We start from the raw sequence: 18,829 nt of genomic DNA, 5'->3' as shown, positions 1-18,829 counted from the left end.
TGTTTAAGAAATGTCAAGTTGGAAAGCTATCTGACAAAAGAGACCAGTTGCCTTAAAAAACAAAAACTTCTGAAGCTCCAAATGCTTTTAAAAGATGTCATGTTGCAGAGATGGAGAGTTAAATCATAATTTGTACTTAATTCTTCAAAAGAATTAGAGGTGGCAATAACTGATAATTTCAGCTAGGTTTCAGGCTATATTATTAAATTCTAAGGTCATAAAAACATAAATGGAAATAGTGAATTGCAGTAGGAACTATGATAAGGCTCACTCACACTGGGACTGAATTTTTTTCATGTTTATTTATTTATTTTGAGAGACAGAGAGAGAGAGAGAGAGAGAGGGAGCAAGCATGAGTGGGGGAGGGGCAGAGGGTGAGGGAGAGAGAGAGAATCCCAGTCTCTCAAACTACGAGACCATGACCTGAGCTGAAATCAAGCGCCCGACGCTCAATCGACTGAACCACCCAGGTGTCCCTGGGATTGATTTTTTTAACTGAATGTGTGAGTTGCAATGATGAGAAATGACTGGGACAGCCCCATGTGCCTAACAAGGCATTATAAGCACACATAACAATAAATTATTACCTTGTTACATGGCAACACATTATTCACCTGATAAATCTTTACTTGAATATATTGGCTTGAGCTTTATTTCTCTTACTGGTTGACTGTCTCTTTATAACTGGTACCTTGGTACCTCTCTCTCGTTATCTTGAACTAATACATATATATTACTATATACATTATAATGTCTTTGTGTAGGCTGTAAACTCTCTGAGGACAGGGACCACAACCTATGTTTCTTGATTACTCTTGTAGTACTCAGCACAGTATATTCTTATTTAAAATAAGGAACTGACGGGGGAGGGTGTCTGGGTGTCTCAGTTGGTTAAGTGAGTCTTGATTTTGGCTCAGTTCATGATCTCATGGTTGTGAGATTGAGTCCCCCATCAGGCTCTGTGCTGAGTGTAGAGGCTGCTTGGGACTCTCTCCCTCGCCCTCTCCCCCTCCCCCACTCAGGCTTGCTCTCTCTCTGTCTGTCTCTCAAAAAAAAATAAGGGGAACTAGCATGAGGTAAGTTGTCACCAACTCTGCCACAAGTGAAGACTGAGAACCACCAACAAAGAATAAAAAGTTACTAATTACCATCATCTATTGAAAACTATGTGTCAGGCACTTCATCATAGTATTTTACATGCTTATAAGATTCCTAGTATAAGTATTATTACCCTCGCTTTGCTGGGGAAGATAGAACATTCAGGACCTCCCAAAGCATACAATTGGCATGTGGGGGCACTGGGATTTGTATCCAGGACAACTAAATTCTAAAGTCCACACTTTCCACCACATCACATGCCATTTTTATTTTCCTAATCCCAATTTCAACATTTTCCCAGAAGAATGTGATCCTATAGATGTTCTTCTTTGCTATGTACATGCTTATGGTGTTAGATAAACTTTATCAATACGTTAAGAATTCCCATTCCTTATATTCCTTCCGTCATTATGGAATAGATGGATAAAGGTGGCAACATCATGAATGGCACAGGGTGTGGAAATGAAACTATAAAATTATAAAATTGGAACCATTTACAGATATTTTCCCTTTTATGATCTAGGACGCCAAAGGTCTCAGTGCTTGGCCACACATAGTCAGTGTTGGAGGCAGCACTAGAATGTGGCCTTTACACATAATTCCATGCACAAGTGTTATCTTGATTGTACAAATGTAACACCTGAGGCACAGAGGGATTCAATAATTTGTCTAAGGTCAGAGCTAGTAAGTCACAAACCCTGGCTCTGAAGCCAAGAAGACCTGGCTCCATGGTCTTCATCTCAACTGCTTACACTTTTACTAAGTAGTGACTCAATAAAAATATTTGTTGCATCTGTGTTTAATATTGAGCACATAGAAAACAAAACAAGTTAAGCGTAATATGTTTTAAATACTGAAAAACTCAGATGCTATTAAAGTACAAGACAGAATGGTGTTGTGGAAATAGCACTACAGGCAAGTCAGAAGGAGGTGGGAAGTTGGCAGGAGTAGACAGTATTTGGGGTCAGACAGGCACACAATGGCATGTATCACTTTGGCAGGTGGCGTCGAAGTATGGTTGTTCCGAGTTAAAAATATTTTGTGCCTAATGTCCCTTGGAATTAACAATGAGATGATGCTCTGTCATCTCAAATATCTGAATAGCTTTAAGAACTCAGCCCTCCTTCTTTTCCAGTAAGACCTATCTTTGCCAAAATAAGGTGCCAAAGGGTTTTGTTTGTCCTTACTGTACGTGATGGAAGCGTATCGTTGGTTTTTTATCTTAGTGAACAGATGGGGATGGATTCATGCATGCTTGGATACATGAAACAGTATTTCCTTGAGGGAGTTTTCTCTGATTCCACAGACTAGCTCAGGCATTCTTGTTACACGTGAATTTCTTACCTTGCGTTTCTCTTTTCTATTTCTTATCAGAAATGGTTACATATTATTATTGTTGTTCTTTGTTATGGGATGTCCTGGTATTCTTGGTTACTATCCCCTCCCTACGGCATCCCCCGGCTTAGCCCAGTGTAAGGTACATCATAGTTATTCAATGTTGAATGAAGCACACCAGATTAAGGAAGGTCTTTTGGAACACAGGTGTAATGAGGTAGACTATAAAGAACAAAAAATAATTTCTATTATTTATCCTTCTGGACCCAGTGAAAATGTCACTACCCTCCCCAAAGCCTTTACCAGATCCCCTCGGGAAAAGAGACCCTGTCTTGTCATTGCTCCCACAACATGTTATACAGATCTCTCTCCTGACATCTACCCACTTAACTGCAATTATTGTTTGTGTGTCCCTCTTCATTTGACTACAATATTCTTATGGGAAGGACTTGTGCCATTCCTTGTATGGTGCTTAGAACAAGGTCTGGTAGGCTCAATTAATACTTGCTGAACAAACAAAAGATTGAATCTTTAGAGGACCTACTTCTAGGTAGAATCTGACCTTATAGACTCTAACCTCTGACCTTTATTTCTCTGAAGATGAACACTGCAGGGAATTGACAATATGGACCGGAAAACACACAATTCTTGGTGTATTGCTTAAGAATAAATGAAAACTGTGGACCAAGTAATACAAAGTGAATTATCTCTTCTAAACTAAATTCATCATATCCTCATTTTGCATTCAACAGTTTTGGAGAGGGAGAACCCACTCTGCCAGGAATTGTTTTAGCACTGGAGGCATAGCCGTGAACAGATGCCGTGTGTGTGTGTGTGTGTGTGTGTGTGTGTGTGTGTGTGTGTGTGTGTGTAGGGAGGGCAAAAAAACTGAATAAATACATCATGTAATGTCATTAAATGAAATATGATTACAAAGTAAATGAGGGAAATGGGATGGGGGTGATAAACACATAAGGACAAATATGAAAAGAAATAAGCATTGCTTGCCTTAACCATTTCAGAAGCCCAAAACATTCTTACTCTACAGGAAAGAGATGTGCACATTCTAGAAATTCTCCATTTAGTGAAACTTTCCACTACTCACACAAGAGGGAAAAGGAGGCAAAAAATGTGTGTAAACATCTACACAACCTATTCTTGTTAAAAATACACACGTGCATACCCATATACCCACACAAAAATCTCAACAAAATCACTACAAGTCATGTCAGACCAAACAGAACTTGTCATGCAAAAGGGTATGGGGCCCAAATAAATCCACAAGTAAATCCTAAGACTCTCATGTCAAAGGTAATAATTAGTACAAGGTTTGTTATTATTGGCTGGCAATATTCAAATTCCCATTGAGGTATGAAGCATAAAAGAAAAAGAAGTCAGAGCAAGGATATCTACCAACTTATATACCCAGTTCAGGCAATGCTTGGAATATATTAAGTGATGATAAATATTCACATAAGGAAGAGAGGAAGAAAGTGAGGGAGGAAGGGGGTCATTTTATAACTGAAATAGGAAGATATTTCTGGTTGTCAGTAAAGACTGTGATGGACATAAAGGTTGCTGAAGAAACAATCCAGTTCTCAGACTCCACGAATGGGCTGAAGGAAGTGCATTTTTCTGCATTTTACTGACCACACACAGGGTGCTATTTGTCCATTTATTGGGTCCCATAATCTCATATAGGGCCTGATTATGCTTGGAGAGAGAGGGGGAGAGAGAGGGGGGGGGGGAGAGAGAGAGAGAGAGAGAGAGAGAGAGAGAGAGAGAGAGAGAGAGAGAGAGAGAGAGAGAAAGAGAGAGAGAATTCTGCTTGATAAGGGAAGGGGTCTCTCTTCTTTCCTGCCAGGCCTCCAGCCCACATTGAGTGCCATTTTGTACATTGTGGCAGATTTAGGACTCTGGTTTTGGCAATGGCTGGGTTCCCCCATCTGTGTCTTTGCCACACACACTCTGCCTCTATCTACCCCTCTGTTCAGAGAGTAAATGGGACATGTGGGACTCACCATGTGCTTGTCCCTGGCTGCCCTATTACGGTCTTTCTGATTGTTGGCTAACAAACATCGTATCACTCACAGCAAATGAGAACACCCTCTGGTGAGAAATGACCAAGGCCAAACTCTAGATCTGGAAATGAATGAACTGCACGTGAATTCCATTGGTGCATTTCTTATCCCCTAGCTCTGCCAGCTACAACCCCACATGACATAAGACATTTAGATAATAGTAAGTATACTTTAAGTAATGAGGATAACTGTTCTAGCTTGATAAAGTTGTATTTCAGATATGAAAACCCAAATGGCAAAGAAATAAACAAATAATCCTGGAATATGGTGTATCAGTTGGGTGTGTTATCTCTTAGACCTCGTTTCTTCACAATGTTTCACAGAAGATCTGGTAAGTGATAAATAAAGGATATCAACACACAGTATTTAGGGGACAGTTTTCAGATTTCAAAATATAAACAGTTTGCAGAAAAAAGTCACTGGAAGATGTATGACAATCTCATATTGTAAGGGGGTTTCACTGCACATTATATGTGGTTGTCACTAAAAAGGGCATCTAGAACTCCTGCAATATATGTTTTGGGTGCACACATATGCTAGTTGTAGCTCTGGTACTTGGCAAGATCAAAGCCATTGCTGTTTCTTGAATGTGGGCTGTAGAGCTGAAAACCCAGCTCTCTCCATTTTTGATGTGTAATTGGGGGGCAAGTAATAATTGAAACTTTCTGAGCCCCAGTTTTTCTTTCTTTTTTTAATGATTTTGAATATGAGGGTAATAGCTATATCAGCAAATAGTTGAGAGTATTAAAAAATGTATGTTAAAGCATCTATAGGTACTCAAGGAATGTTTGTTGTTTTTAATTCCTGGTCTATCTAAGGCCAGAATGTTGAGATGGATTTAAAAAGAATCATTGTCTCTGACTTCGGCTCAGATCATGATCTTGTGGTTCGTGAGTTCGAGCCCCGTGTTGGGCTCTGTGCTGGCAGCTCGGAGCCTGGAGCCTGCTGAGATTCTGTGTCTTCCTCTCTCTCTGGCTCATCCCGGCTTGCACTCTATCTCTCAAAAATAAATAAACATTAAAAAAAAAAATAAATCATTGTCTCTAGTCCTGGAGTAAGCAAACATGGTGTGATTCTATCTCTGCTCTGTCCCTGACCAGGTATTTGATCTTGAACCAGTCGCTTGACCTCTCTGGGCCTCAGTTTCTCATCTGTTGAACAAGAAGACCTCTAACGTGCTTTTCCAACTCCAACATCTTTGCCTTTACGACAGGAACTAACAAGAGAGGGCTGATTAAGAGAAACTGAAATCATATAGTTGGGCTTCAATTTCAATTCATTTGGTTAAACTCTCCACTTTTAAAATCCTATGGGACTCTGTTCTCACCAAGTAATCTACCCTTAAGCAAAATGGAGGCAACCTACTTCAGAGTCATCATGTTGCCTGATATCTCTGTCACTTGGGTTCCTGAAGAATAACAGAGACTGGTGGCCCCCTCTCTGGGATTTCTGTGTAGGACACTCTGAGGAAGAAGAGAGGGTTCTTTGCATACTTCCCAATATTAGTGTCTAAATAGCTTCAGGGCTTTCACTCCCAGGGATTTTTAAGATGCTCCCAACATTCTCCTGAGAGGCTTCCATAGTCATGAGCATTTCCAAGAAAGGGAGACATGCTTTTGCAGTAGATTTTGTTTAGTGACCCAGGAAATTTAAAATGCACAGATTGTGCTGCCGGCCCTGACTGCCAATGTCTTTACATTCTGCTCTAATCCTCCCCAACCAGGGCCATCTATCGACAACCCAGATCTGCGGAGGCATCCTGGTCCTTTCAAATGCTGAGCCCTGGTTGGTTCAAGAGCTCTAGCTTTCTGCTTTCTTACATCCAAGTGTAAGTAAGAAATTCAGCCCTAGACACTTCCTATGCCTTTTAAATATCAAAGCTTCAATAGAATTAAGGTCATTTGCATGATGGCATTTTGAAAATTGTTCAGCAACTGGGATAATAAGTGTTTATAGATTGGAGCCTCCCTACTGGTGTTAATCCAGGGGACGCAACTACCCAACTACCCATTGAGAAGGCAGGCTTCAGTTGACACTTGTTATAAAATACCATGTTATGTTATATGACACGTGTTATAGTATAACAAGGTGGTATGCTATATTTCTAAAGCATAGTAGTCTCTTATGCCTTTTTTCCTGGACAGTGGAAATAAGAGAAACTGGAATTTATAGTGGGTTAGGTAAAACACTGCTCTCAATAAAAAGTAAAATGCATTGTGATAACTAACTGAATTGACCAGCATATATGTTTAGGCAAACAGTCTTTTCAAGAAGCAAATTATCAAAGCTCCTTAACACAACCATCACCAATCATTGGAAGGGACATCTCAAAGAGAGTAAGCAAATCGCTCGCTGGGATGACGTCAGGAGAAGAAATAATCTGTTAAAGAATTGAGAACACTCACATTCAGCATAGACAGAAGATGGGGAAATGAATTTTTTATTTAAAAAAAATCCACAACAATTAATGGGTATATCTATAAACCTTTCCCAGAAAAAAGTGTAATTGTGAAGACTACACTAGCTTCAGCAATAACAAAATGAAGGACTCATGGTAAAAAACAAACAAAAAAGTCACGTTATAATATACAAAGGGAAAAAGATGTGAATTATAAAGTGTTAAAAGGGGCTTCAACAGACGAGATTGTTCAGAGCCTGGAAGAGGCAGATTATGAGGCACTGCAAAGTCCCACAATGTCTCTTTTGCTTCAGCAGCTGCGTCCCACGCCAGTCAGCCAACAGACTTGCATTTAGTGAGAGCCCACTCTGTTCCACACTGTGCTTCGGGCTTTTATATTCACTCCAAGAGCTTAGGGTCCGGAAACCTCCCAAATGAAGATTCACAATTTCCTCCAAATTGTGCCCTTCTATCAAATTGTGTTTGTCTCTTCCTTTTCCTAGGAAATTCTAGACTAGTCTTATGTATGTGTGCGTGCACACTTGCATGCAAACTGCGAGCTGTTTCCATTCTCTTGGGCTAGGCGTCAGATGTTCTGCAGCTTCAATACTAAATACTCCCCTGTCACTTTGTTGTGAGGCCAAGGAAAGTGTTTAATAGCCATTTCCTCATGCCTTGTGGTACTGGGGCTGAGGTAAAATAAAAGTAAATCAGATTCTCCAGTGAGTTAAATCCTCTTATCCAAACAGGCTCCCTGCCCTTAACTCTGAGCATACAAGTTTATTTAGGAGGCCAGAGGCAGTAGTCATCCAGGGTTTCCACACTGGTTAGAATGCACCCTGCAGATCTCTTGGAAGCGTGGGCTACCACTTTTGGCTAAACAGTTCTGGACATAATAAATTGCCCAAGCTCTAACCTTTCCTGAAGATCTGAGACAGCACTGGCCTGTCCCTGTACAGTTTATCCCATGTGGCCTCGCCTCAACATGATGCTGATCTCTTCTGACAGCAGAGCACAAAAGGAGAAATAGGAAATGACAGGTCAAACCCTTGGCAGAGTCTTTTCCCTTGTGCATTTCTTGTGTGTCCCTGTAGTCGTGAGTGGGATTGTTAATGTCCAGACACACAGAAGTGTAAGGTGCTAGGTTTTTCTAAGGCTAATGTGCTTCAGAATGCACAGAAAACCAAGGACAAGTCCAGGTTGAGCTACTTTTTTGAAAATTGCCATTAGTTAATGTCACACAAGTCACCCCAGCGGGATCTTGCCTTTTTTCTACTCCAGTGAAAACAGGAAATGGATTTAAGGAGGAATAAACAACAGAAACTCTATGCAGTTCTGTGAAACACCTGACCAGGCACAGAGTATAAAACCAAACTCCAGAAAGAAAGGTGAGATTTGGGGATTGGGAATCTGACTTGTGGAGCTTTCCAATCAGAATGCTTTTTTTTTTTTTAAGCTTTCATGGAATATTAGATCTAGAAAGATCTCGGAGATCACTAGCCTAACCCCTCCTTTTATTTACAGATGAGAAATCCAACCCATAGAGGGAACATGATGTACCAGAGGCCACACAATCATTGGAGGCAAAGCCATGACTGGGATTCTTGCCTCTCCTGACATATGAAACCTGAGATAGGAGGACTCTGCGGTGTGAAGGGAATGAAGGATGTGCACTCAGAAGCAGGGGCTGTGCTGAGTTTGACACTTGGGATCTTGATCCCAGTGGCCCAACAAAGGCTGCTCTCGGACAAGCCATACCTCCCTAGAACGGGACAGAAGAAATGAACACAGTTCCTCCCTCCCAGAAAAATTTCCTGAACATCAGAAGAGCTCTGTTTTCTAAGGATAGAAACCTTAGAGGACCTTTTTTCAGGTCTTAGGGGAACACCCAGCACTGTCAGCAGGGTTCCGAGGCCACAGGGCTCTCTGCCATTAACCTGTCAACTGTAATCAGTTTTGGCTCCTAGCAGTGACCCTCATTTGGGAGGAAAATAAAAGTGGAACCAAATGGGTGGCTATCTGTCCAGTAACATACAGAACTAGCTGGAACTTCAGCAAATTAATTTGGCTAAGTCTCAAGGTTCTCAACTCAAAAATGAAGGGAATTTGAACCACACCCTTTATGTTCTTTGGGATGTCTCTTTTCTATTTCACTGGGATGCTGGGAGGATAATTAGGTAAGGACTATAGAATATAATAAATTAAAAGATGTCATTCTTTTTTTTTTAATTTTTTTTTCAACGTTTTTTATTTATTTTTGGGACAGAGAGAGACAGAGCATGAACGGGGGAGGGGCAGAGAGAGAGAGGGAGACACAGAATCGGAAACAGGCTCCAGGCTCCGAGCCATCAGCCCAGAGCCCGACGCGGGGCTCGAACTCACGGACCGCGAGATGGTGACCTGGCTGAAGTCGGACGCTTAACCGACTGCGCCACCCAGGCGCCCCAAAAGATGTCATTCTTATAATCATCATTTATGGAATATTCCTCAGCTTGTATCTTAGGGACCTGCTAGCATTACTGGTCACATTTTTCACCCAGAGAAGCAAAGAAATGGAAAGTGTTCCATACTTGAGAGCTAGAATAGAGCTGTAGTTTAGGTTCTTAGTCCTTAGCTCACTGTTTATTTACCATACCCCTTGACTTTGTCATTTGGGGAGAAGGAACAGTTTCTGCTAAAAACCTTAAAAGCAAAGAGGTATCATTTTTGCCCAGAGAGTGGAGAAAGTTCTCCACAAAGTTCTGTTTTCCTATTTTTGTTTTTCGTTTTTGTTTTTGGCCATGTGTGTTTTTGTTCATTAGAGTTGCCATTTTTAAGTCTTATTAAAAATTGGCCTTTTCATAATTTTTGCCAGAAGAACGGGAGTATATAATGTTTTAAAAAATGTATCTTTTGATTTGAAAATACTATACATTCATGTAGAATTTGGAAAGCAACATATAAAAGCATAAAAGAGAAGAAAAAAATTAACTGTACCATTAGCACTCATAGATAATAACTGTACATTTTTAGTTTAGTTTATTTCTTACTAGTCTTTTTATATATAACTTTGGGATTATACTTGCAACATACACACAAGGTATCTTCTTGGAGTCATTAAATGTTCAGACCCACAGACAACCACATGCTACATTTGGCATTGGTCTACTTGGAAGGAACCATAGCTCGCCAGCAGGGAAACATCACGTGCTCCTTTCCAGCACGTGTCCTCACAGTGGTCCAGCAGAGCAGTATAGCTCAGGTGCAAGAGATCATAGACATATCAGAGGATGAAGGAGCCACTGTGGCTTAAAAGCCTCATGCCCTGTAGGAGTCAGCATATGGTGTAGCAACTCCACAGACATAGCTTCCAAGGTCCCAGAGTCATTGCACTTAGAAGTCATAGCATGGCACCTCCTCGGGTAATTATAGTCCTCTGAGTCCAAATGCAATTCACCAATCAGGGGTTAATTTGGCCTAGCAACACAGTTGATACATACCACCTTTTTCCTTTTTCTAGGGAATTAGACCCAGAAAATTAAGATATGGTCAGATTCTCTTGTGAAAGGGAGAAAGATTTTATACGCAATAGTATATACAATTTTTTTAGCCCTTAAAAAAAATCTTAACATTAAATCAAAAACATGTTTCATTGCTACTAAAGGTGTTTCAAAAACACGACTGCCTCACAATGTATTTATACAAGCCCCTCGTACTGTGTATTTTAGCTAGTTCCAAGTTTTTCACGGAAACTATTGCCTAAATGAACATCCCCAAAACACAAATCCTTGTATTTATATAAAACTGATCATTTCCTTAACATAAATTCAGGGAATGGAATTACTGGCTGAGTCTGAAGTTTATCAACTCTTAATACATCTTTGACAAGTTACGCTTTAAAAAGAAAATAGCAGTCTACACTTCAACTAGAACTGTATGAAAGTATCTACACCTTCAGCAACATGGCTCTCTGTCTTTAAAACATTTGGAAAATTTATAGGGGAAAATGCTGTACTTGTAAAAACTACTTTTCTTTGGATAATTGATGAGTTTAGAAATGTTTACATGCACAGTCATTGTTTTGTTAATTGTCTATTCTTGCCCTTTCCCATTTTTATTTTGGGAAGCTCATTTTCTTAAGTATGAAGGATATTTACATTTGAGTCCTATATGCTGTAAACTTTTTGCAGTCTTTACTTTTTCTTTTGTTAGAAATGCTCATTTCTAGGTAGACAAATCTATCAATCTTTTTCTATATGCTTGCATCAATATTTGAAAGTGAGATTGTTTTTGCTATTGGGGGTGCTTTTGTGGGTGTGCATGCACACTTTCTAAGTGTTTAAAATCCATATTTTCTTGCTTTGTAATGTGCACTAAAAATCTTTTTATTTTTAGGGCCTGGAACATTTTATAGAATTATGACTTTTCCATTCCTTGAAAGTTTGAAGGAATTTATACTACAGCTATGTGTCTTCAGTATATTTTGTGAGATAAATTTTAGACATGTTTAAAAAGTTTATTCTGTCTTTATTCACTATTCAGATTTTCTACATCTTTTTAGGGCATTGTTAGTAAATTACCTTTTCATAAAATATTACCAATTTTATTGAGGTGCAAGCACTTACTGGCACAGAATTGTAAATACAATTCAAATAAAAATACCATATAGACTTCTATAGGTTTATGTATTTTTCCTTATATGTATGTGTTTTAACTTTTTTTTTCTTTTTACTCCTGCCTTTCTTATATTAGACTATCTAGGGGGTTGCACATTCTACTTTTCTAAGAATTAGCTCCTGATCTTATTTATTATTCTATTGTTTTCCGATTCACTAATTTTTTTGACCATAACTTTTAATAATAATCTGTCTCCCTTGCTTTACTTAGTTTTTTTTTTTTTTTTATGACAAAAACTGTAATTCCAAGAAGTCATTACAGGAGAGCCTAGGCAATGGTATATCCTGGGACTAGGGAGAAAAGAGGAAAATAAGTTAGGTCAACGGATCACTTAGCGTCATGTCTGAATACACAAGAACATGATATGCTTCTGAGACAGAAAGAAACCAGGATGTGAATCTAGATGAAGCTGCGGTTCCAGGGTTTCCAAGTGGAATCTCATTCCCTTTATGTAGAGGAAGTTGCTCTGTGATCCTGAAGACGATGAACAGTTTCCAGCCAGGCTCTTTGCTCCCCTACGTCTAAATACTTAGTACGTGCCAGGCACTGTGCCGAGTCATTGGTACGAACCATCTCATTCAAGTCTCATGACAACTCTATGAAATAGGGAGTCATATCCTCCCTATGTTTCACGGTGGGGGGTGGGGTGGGGTGGCCAATAGAGTGACTCGCCCAAAGTCACATAGACAGGATGTGAATCCAGCTGTGTCAGACTGCAGAGCTTGCGTTTTTAACCACTCTGATACACCAGTTTTATTACTCCTGACCTTAATTGCAACAGCATGGTCTTATCATTTAAGGGAGGGTTTGCTGAGCCTAGGATCAATGATCAAAATGAACTTAAACTCTATGACTCATTATACCCATATTATTTCTTCTCAAAATCCCATCCATTTCTCACCTTAAAGCAAGCAGATCACTTGCATAGAAAACAATACTTGAACTGAACATCTGAGTGGTCAGTATATTTCTCAGCATGCCAGTCAATATTACCAAAAGAAAGGGGAAGGGAGAGAATTGGGGGAGGCAGCTATTAGAAGAGAAAGGGGGGGCGGAATGATAACCGAGATTACATCCCAAAGAATCTGACCGTGTAGCATGTTCAGACATGCTACACAAAGTCATTTAAAACACAAAGTCATTTTAAAAATTGAAATTAAAATGTCTAAGGATTCAATCAATTTACCAGATGATACAGGTCTGTGAATTTTATACTTTTGAAATGGTTTCCCTTGAGCATAGTCCGGCCATTTTTTTTTTTGCCCCCTCATGCGAGAGAAGAATGAAATAGAAGGAGGGTAAATTTGCAACTGAATTGAATGTGATATAATGTGAACGTGGCCAGAGCCACCAAGAATGAATGACAGCAAACTTCAGGTCAGGTGATTTCTCTCTGGAAGTTCAGTCAGAACAGCAGGAGACACAAGCCCAGGGGATTCCATTCCACTCTGGTCCGATTCTTTCCATCAGTGCCGGCATCTACATTCAAGACCTCTCCTGAATAGACCCAATTCGCTGCATATTTTTTCAAGAGCACAGTAGCTGTTCTTAACATGTTAGCCAATCATGCCTGTCAATTTATGCCATTCACACATACTTTAAAAATGTGTGTGTGTGTGTGTGTGTGTATATATGTATATATACATACATATACGTATATATATGTATAATTCAGATACCAAAAAGCAAAAGCCACCTATAAAAGACGAGACCCATGTTCATGAGATTTTTATGCAGAACTCCATTCACTGTTTTGGCTGAAACAGGACACCCCCGTTCCCCGCACCCCCCTCCTCCCCCGTTAGACTGCTGGTGAATGCCCAGGAAGGGAGGAAAGAGTAGAAAAGGCAGACAGGAAATGTTATTTAGTATCTGACAGTAAAAAAGGAAGTCGATTCTGTACTTACAATAGCAGTCGGAGTGGCAGCCAGCACACAATAGAGCACCAGAGGGGTGATGAAGCTTTCTTCCTCTGTCCCCGGGTAAGGCTTCATTAAGTCTCCGTCCTGACAGAAGAATCCTTGGATATGCACCTGAAAAGTGTCAGTGCATTCGAAGTAGTAGGCAAGCAGCACTGTCCCAGCCATGATGACAAGCTGAAAATACAGCATGGCCACACAGAGACATTAGCAGGTCTTCGGAGCCGCGTTTGCCCCTCAGAGCACACTCCCTCCATCACCCCAGCAGCTTTCCTCTGTTGGTATTGGCGAGTGTGTGCGTGCCTGGCTCAGCGTGCTCTGGGCTCAGGGAGGGTGTGCTTGCTTGTCTGCCTTGTAACATCTGTTCTAGAAACCTCCCAGAAAATAATTAACGGCTCCCATCTGAAAGGCAGACCACAGCAAGGCTTATAGAGAGACCCAGCTTCTGCTGCCACCCTCTCAGAGGAAGCACGGGAGCCAAGGTAATATTTCCATTCAGGACAGAGGGGAAAGTCAAAGGGCAGCGGCATAAGAATTGGCAAGATGTAGATGTGAGAGCTGTTCGTGAGAAAGCTCATGAAATAGTAGAGATAAACTTGCCTTATTATAAAATGTTAGAGGCAGGTAAATCATGAATGAATAAACCAATGCACAGGAAAGCTAAAACCTGGAAAAACTGAGGCAGGTTTTCAGAACCACACCCTTCATTATTGGCAGGGAGGAACACAGTACAGGCGGCCTGTATCGGTCACGGCTGTTACCTTTTCCAAAAAGGTTTTACGTTTATTCCAAAATGCTTTCCCCCAGTAAATCCAGGACTTTCCTGATAACATCTTATTATAGACACAGATCATTCCTAAGGTTTAGACATAAAAAGGGACATAATTATCCTTTAATTCTGACTCACGAATGTCCCAGACACTCACTGAGGTTTAGATGTAGCCTTTCGTAGGTATGAGAGGTTGAGCGAATACAGAAATGTCGACATTCGTTGTCTCATTCATATTTGGAAACACCAAAGTACCAGGATAAGATGGTTATAAAGGTAGATAGAAAACAGATTTTTGAGGTTATGAGACTACAGAAAATTAAGCCGAGATATTCCCGTCTCAAACCTTTATATTTCATAGATGAGAAGGCTGAATGGGGAACTGACCACTGCTGAATTATCCAACAAGTAAGCTAAACATGTACTTAGGTTGAGAATCAGCAAAGTAGGGAAACTAAAATGGAGAAAAAATATCTTAAAGTGTTGTTTTTTAAAAAAAGTATCAAAATAATCATTATGGAATACAATCAGAACTTGGGAGGACATGTTTGTACATCGTTTATGGCTTAAAATTGTTTTTACTTGGAAGTACCTATGGGTCAATGAGGGAGAAGGAAAGGTTTAGGAAATCTAAAGTTCTAAATCTAAAGCTGGAATCTTAAAATCTAAAGCTGGAATAGCCCTGGAATGACTAACCTAAGGTCATGATAGCTAGTTTGTGTAAGTCTGGGACTAGAAACCCACATTTTCTGATCCTCAGAGGAAAAAAAAAATACCTGTATTATGGCATCAAAATTTCGTTCTACACAAAAGCCTGGAGAGTTACGGGGCGGAGGACAGGCTCGACTCTAACGGCAGTCTTACCTGTTTCATATCCATTTCTTTAGCCACAACATAGCAGAGAAGCCTTATACTCTGCCCCCTCTCTGAAACCAGGCACAGCCTCTACTTCCGGGAAATTATTTCTGCAGTTTCTCCTTCTTGTAGCTGAAAGCATTCAGAAACTCCTATCCATTCTGCTATAAAGGTCTTTTACCTTTTGGCCTCATCCATTGCCACCTTCCTTTACCTTCAGGTAGGTCGTAGATCATACTTTCCGTTTGTTGTCCTTCATACACGACTTCTCTCTGGTTGTATATGAATGATATTTTACCATCTGGCATTTTCTGTCCCTCTTCCCCAGAGGACCTGCTGTCACAACTTCTGACCATCTAGTAATCTCTGGACACTCCTGTGTGTTTCTCTGCACCTGAAGTTATTTCTTGGCACCACATGTAAATCACCAGTGCTCAGGCCAGCCATCTCTGCTGTTTCAGCACTTTGTTTCTTTTCTCTTTAGCCACAGAGAGATTTGGATTAGTTTGTTTTCCGTAAGAGTGAGAGAGAGGTACTCCAAAGCTGCCCTTGCTAACAGGTGTTCCTGTTGGCTGCTAGTTTATGAAGTCAAGGCCATGAAGTTTCTCTTTTGTGCTTCACTGGTCAACTGAGATGACCCGATGGGAAGGAACCTAGCCAGCTGACCTGAATGTTCTGGAGCTGAGAACACACTATGATTGCAACAGTGTTGGGACTTTACCTCCAGGGCTACCTGTGCCTCCTGCACAGGCCTGATCTGGGATTTCTTTGTATATCCTCCTTGTGGCTGGAAACATATTTCTGTCTCTTGGCTTCATCAGTCCTGGGGGAATAACTGCTTGGAGAACAGGCAGGATCTATGGGAGCTTTTGGATAAAACAAAACCCAAAAATGGCAGCCAGCCCCCTCTATTGAGGACAAGTGTCCTATTTTACTGGGTGCCTTTGTGCTACCACCTCCATTTGAAAAAGGTCAAGATGAAAGTGAAGTAAACAAAAGCAAAAACATAGGTAGGTAAAACGACTCATTAGAAAAACGTAGAATAGAAACTTTTAGAACATAGACTGTCCTAACTTCAAATACATCAAAATCAACAATAATGACAACAACAAAAAAGCTAAGGTCAATATGCCCAAATTTGAAATCTATAGAACAAACCTTGAATAACTGCCTGGCCAACTGAATCCTGGAAGCAACATTCAGAGAGAACTGAATTAATGCACAAATCAGTTAATTGCAGGGCATAAAGTAAAGAACAGAGAACCTGGGAGGCTCAGGGGAGTAGAGGTAGGTGGGAACTTTGGAGCCTCCTGGACAGAACGGACCTATCAGCATAAGTCTGTTTACTCTGATCCGACTCCCTGACCAGCCAGAAACCCCTGCTTGTCATTTTCAAGTAATCCCCAGACTCCCTGGAGAGTCCCCAGTTATGCCAGTTAGAGATGCACAGAAGCAAAAACAGAACAATTCGGATCTTGATTTCTAGGTTTCCTTTCTATTGAACATTCTCTCATGACCACATATCAAAAAGAAGCTTTGCATTTACTGCAGGAACAGAAACGCTGTGCTGGTTCTGCTTCCCTGAACAGAGAGGTCCGCCTGGCAGCTCTGATGACGGTGCACAATTAGCCATCAGCATCCTCCCTTCTTCCTCTCTGTCCTGGGCCGTGATTCATCGCTGTCTAGGTTTGTGTCACTGGTGCCAGCTGGCACGCTCACCATCTCTGTTGCTTTCTCCAGCCCCATTTAGGGATGCATGGAGGGAGGCCATAATGTTGGTGTCACATGAGCAGATGGTGAGGCTGTGCTGGACCCAAGTGCTGGTGGAGGGCTGATATCGGTGTGAAAGGCGCAATTATGGCTGTGGGGGGAAGGAGTTCATGTACCAGGGGTTTTCCTCAGCTTCAGTTCCCAAGAATGACAATCCGATATTCGAAAACGCATCAAATCCTGACCCATCCGCAAGGATTCAGAAGGCAGAAGACAGCAATATCTGAAATTCTGCCTCTCAGGGTTGAGAGACCTGTGTTTCTATCCTCTGCTGATGAGAGAAAAGTGATTATCGGAAAGAATGGTAATGGGGAAGGTCACAAAGCTGGGGGCAAAGGCTGAGATGACAGTACATTTTCCTTTGGTCTGTCAAGTCTGGGGCAATTGTGGACCACTAGTTTACATGACCTGATACAGGCCGCAAGAGTGGGGGAACATGGGGTGCCTGGGTGGCTCAGTCAGTGTCTGACTTCGGCTCAGGTCATGATCTCGCGGTTCACGGGTTCAAGCCTTGCACTGGGCTCTGTGCTGACAGTGTGGAGCCTGTCTGGGATTGTCTCTCTTTGCTTTTCGCTCTGCCCCACCTCAAAATAAATAAGTAAACTTAAAAAAAAAAGCAGTGGGGGATCAGGTAATGATGGTATGACTCATGAGAGTGAGTGAATGTGAGTGTGTCTGTTGTGCAGGAGCATGTAGGCAGACATGTGAGGTTGGACAATGAGAAGGCTGGTATCTGGTCTAGAGTGTTTGGACATATCTGAAACTGGGGAAGCCTAGTCTAGGTGACCAACCATCTCAGTTTGCCCAGGATTGCGGGGTCTCAGGGTGCATGGGACCTTTCAGTGCTAAAACCAAGATAGTCCTAAACTAATTGAGGTGCTAGGTCACTCCACCAGAGGCAACAAATGTTTCCCTCTCCAAAGAGGTTTCTCATTCTGGTTTTGCCAGGACCTATCAAGACTATTGCAAATTAATCAGTCAACCCACAACTGTTTGTGGGAGCCGCCCCTATGTTCAGTCCCGAACTAAGTGCTGTGAAGGTGCAGAATTCTCAGACATGCTCTCTAACGTCAAGTAGTTTGTGATCCAGCTGGGGAGCGCTCACCAACACAGGAAACAGACAATGGTCTATAGATCTGTAGGAGGGGGTCAGCTAATCCCAAGGTGGGGTTTGCACATGGCTGCCTGTGCCTGGTGAGCTGGTAGGGAGGGAGTTGGCAGAGGAGTAGGTAAAGGGCTGAGGCCCGGAAAAAAGAGCACAAGGGGATGGACAGGGCAGCATGGTGTCTGTTTAGGGGATTGGTTTTGACTAAGCCCCATGGACATATGTGCAATTCCAAAGAGAGAGGGGATAAAGGAAACTCAGCAGAAGGAACACTGCATCAGAGCTTAGATGATAAGATTCGGCAGGGTTGCGATGCAGAAGCAATGTCTTAGGACCCCAGGAAAGAGTACACTTTAAGGACTCACATGTTTTTCATATTAAGAGAGAGCAAGCCAGGCACAGGTGTCACTAGCGGCACACAAGGGCTGGGGTGGGAAACCCGCAGGTGGCGTGAATGGAAGTGGGAACTGAGGTAGTATGCTGGAGGGGAAACGTGACAAAACCGGTCTTGAGCCCTTGTGAGACCTCCTGGGCACCTCTACACGTAGGTGTGATCCTTTGAGAGGGGATGGAAGTTCCCCACAAATAACAGAGGCAAGAGCCAAGAAGGAAGGGGAGGAGATGGTGATGGGAAGGGTGATGATATATATGATGCATATGTCCCAGGAACGGCTCTAAGAACGTCACATAAATTAACTCTTCTTCTGCCCAGACACCCTGTGTGGTAGGCATGTTATTATTTCCATCTTGCAGGTGAGGAAACAGAGGCACAGAGAGATAGCGTGAATTGTATAAGGTCACACAACTCACAGGGGCGAACCCAGGATGATGACTGTAAATATG

At 41.5% G+C, this 18,829-nt stretch overlaps 1 protein-coding gene and 1 long non-coding RNA gene across 8 annotated transcripts in view; one reads left to right on the top strand and one right to left on the bottom strand.

The window, feature by feature from the left end:
- LOC123381714 overlaps window positions 1–9,173 on the top strand; it is a 28,717-nt gene extending 19,544 nt beyond the window's left edge. The window contains exons 2-4 of the long non-coding RNA XR_006589054.1: window positions 6,238–6,342; window positions 8,194–8,300; window positions 8,437–9,173. This is a non-coding gene — a long non-coding RNA (uncharacterized LOC123381714). The remainder of the gene's footprint in view (window positions 1–6,237; window positions 6,343–8,193; window positions 8,301–8,436) is intronic.
- The window catches only part of PLPPR1 (phospholipid phosphatase related 1), a 374,403-nt gene that overhangs the window by 31,399 nt on the left and 324,175 nt on the right, over window positions 1–18,829 (bottom strand). For all 7 annotated transcript variants that reach the window (XM_045043456.1, XM_045043457.1, XM_045043455.1 and 4 more), the window contains one exon: window positions 13,476–13,664. In XM_045043456.1, coding sequence (XP_044899391.1) covers window positions 13,476–13,664 — 189 coding nt within the window. The remainder of the gene's footprint in view (window positions 1–13,475; window positions 13,665–18,829) is intronic.

This window comes from Felis catus, chromosome D4, assembly GCF_018350175.1.
Source record: "Felis catus isolate Fca126 chromosome D4, F.catus_Fca126_mat1.0, whole genome shotgun sequence".
NCBI classification, from domain to species: Eukaryota; Metazoa; Chordata; class Mammalia; order Carnivora; family Felidae; genus Felis; species Felis catus.
The sequence above is the reverse complement of the archived record's forward strand: the minus strand, read 5'-3'. Positions and strand labels throughout refer to the sequence as shown.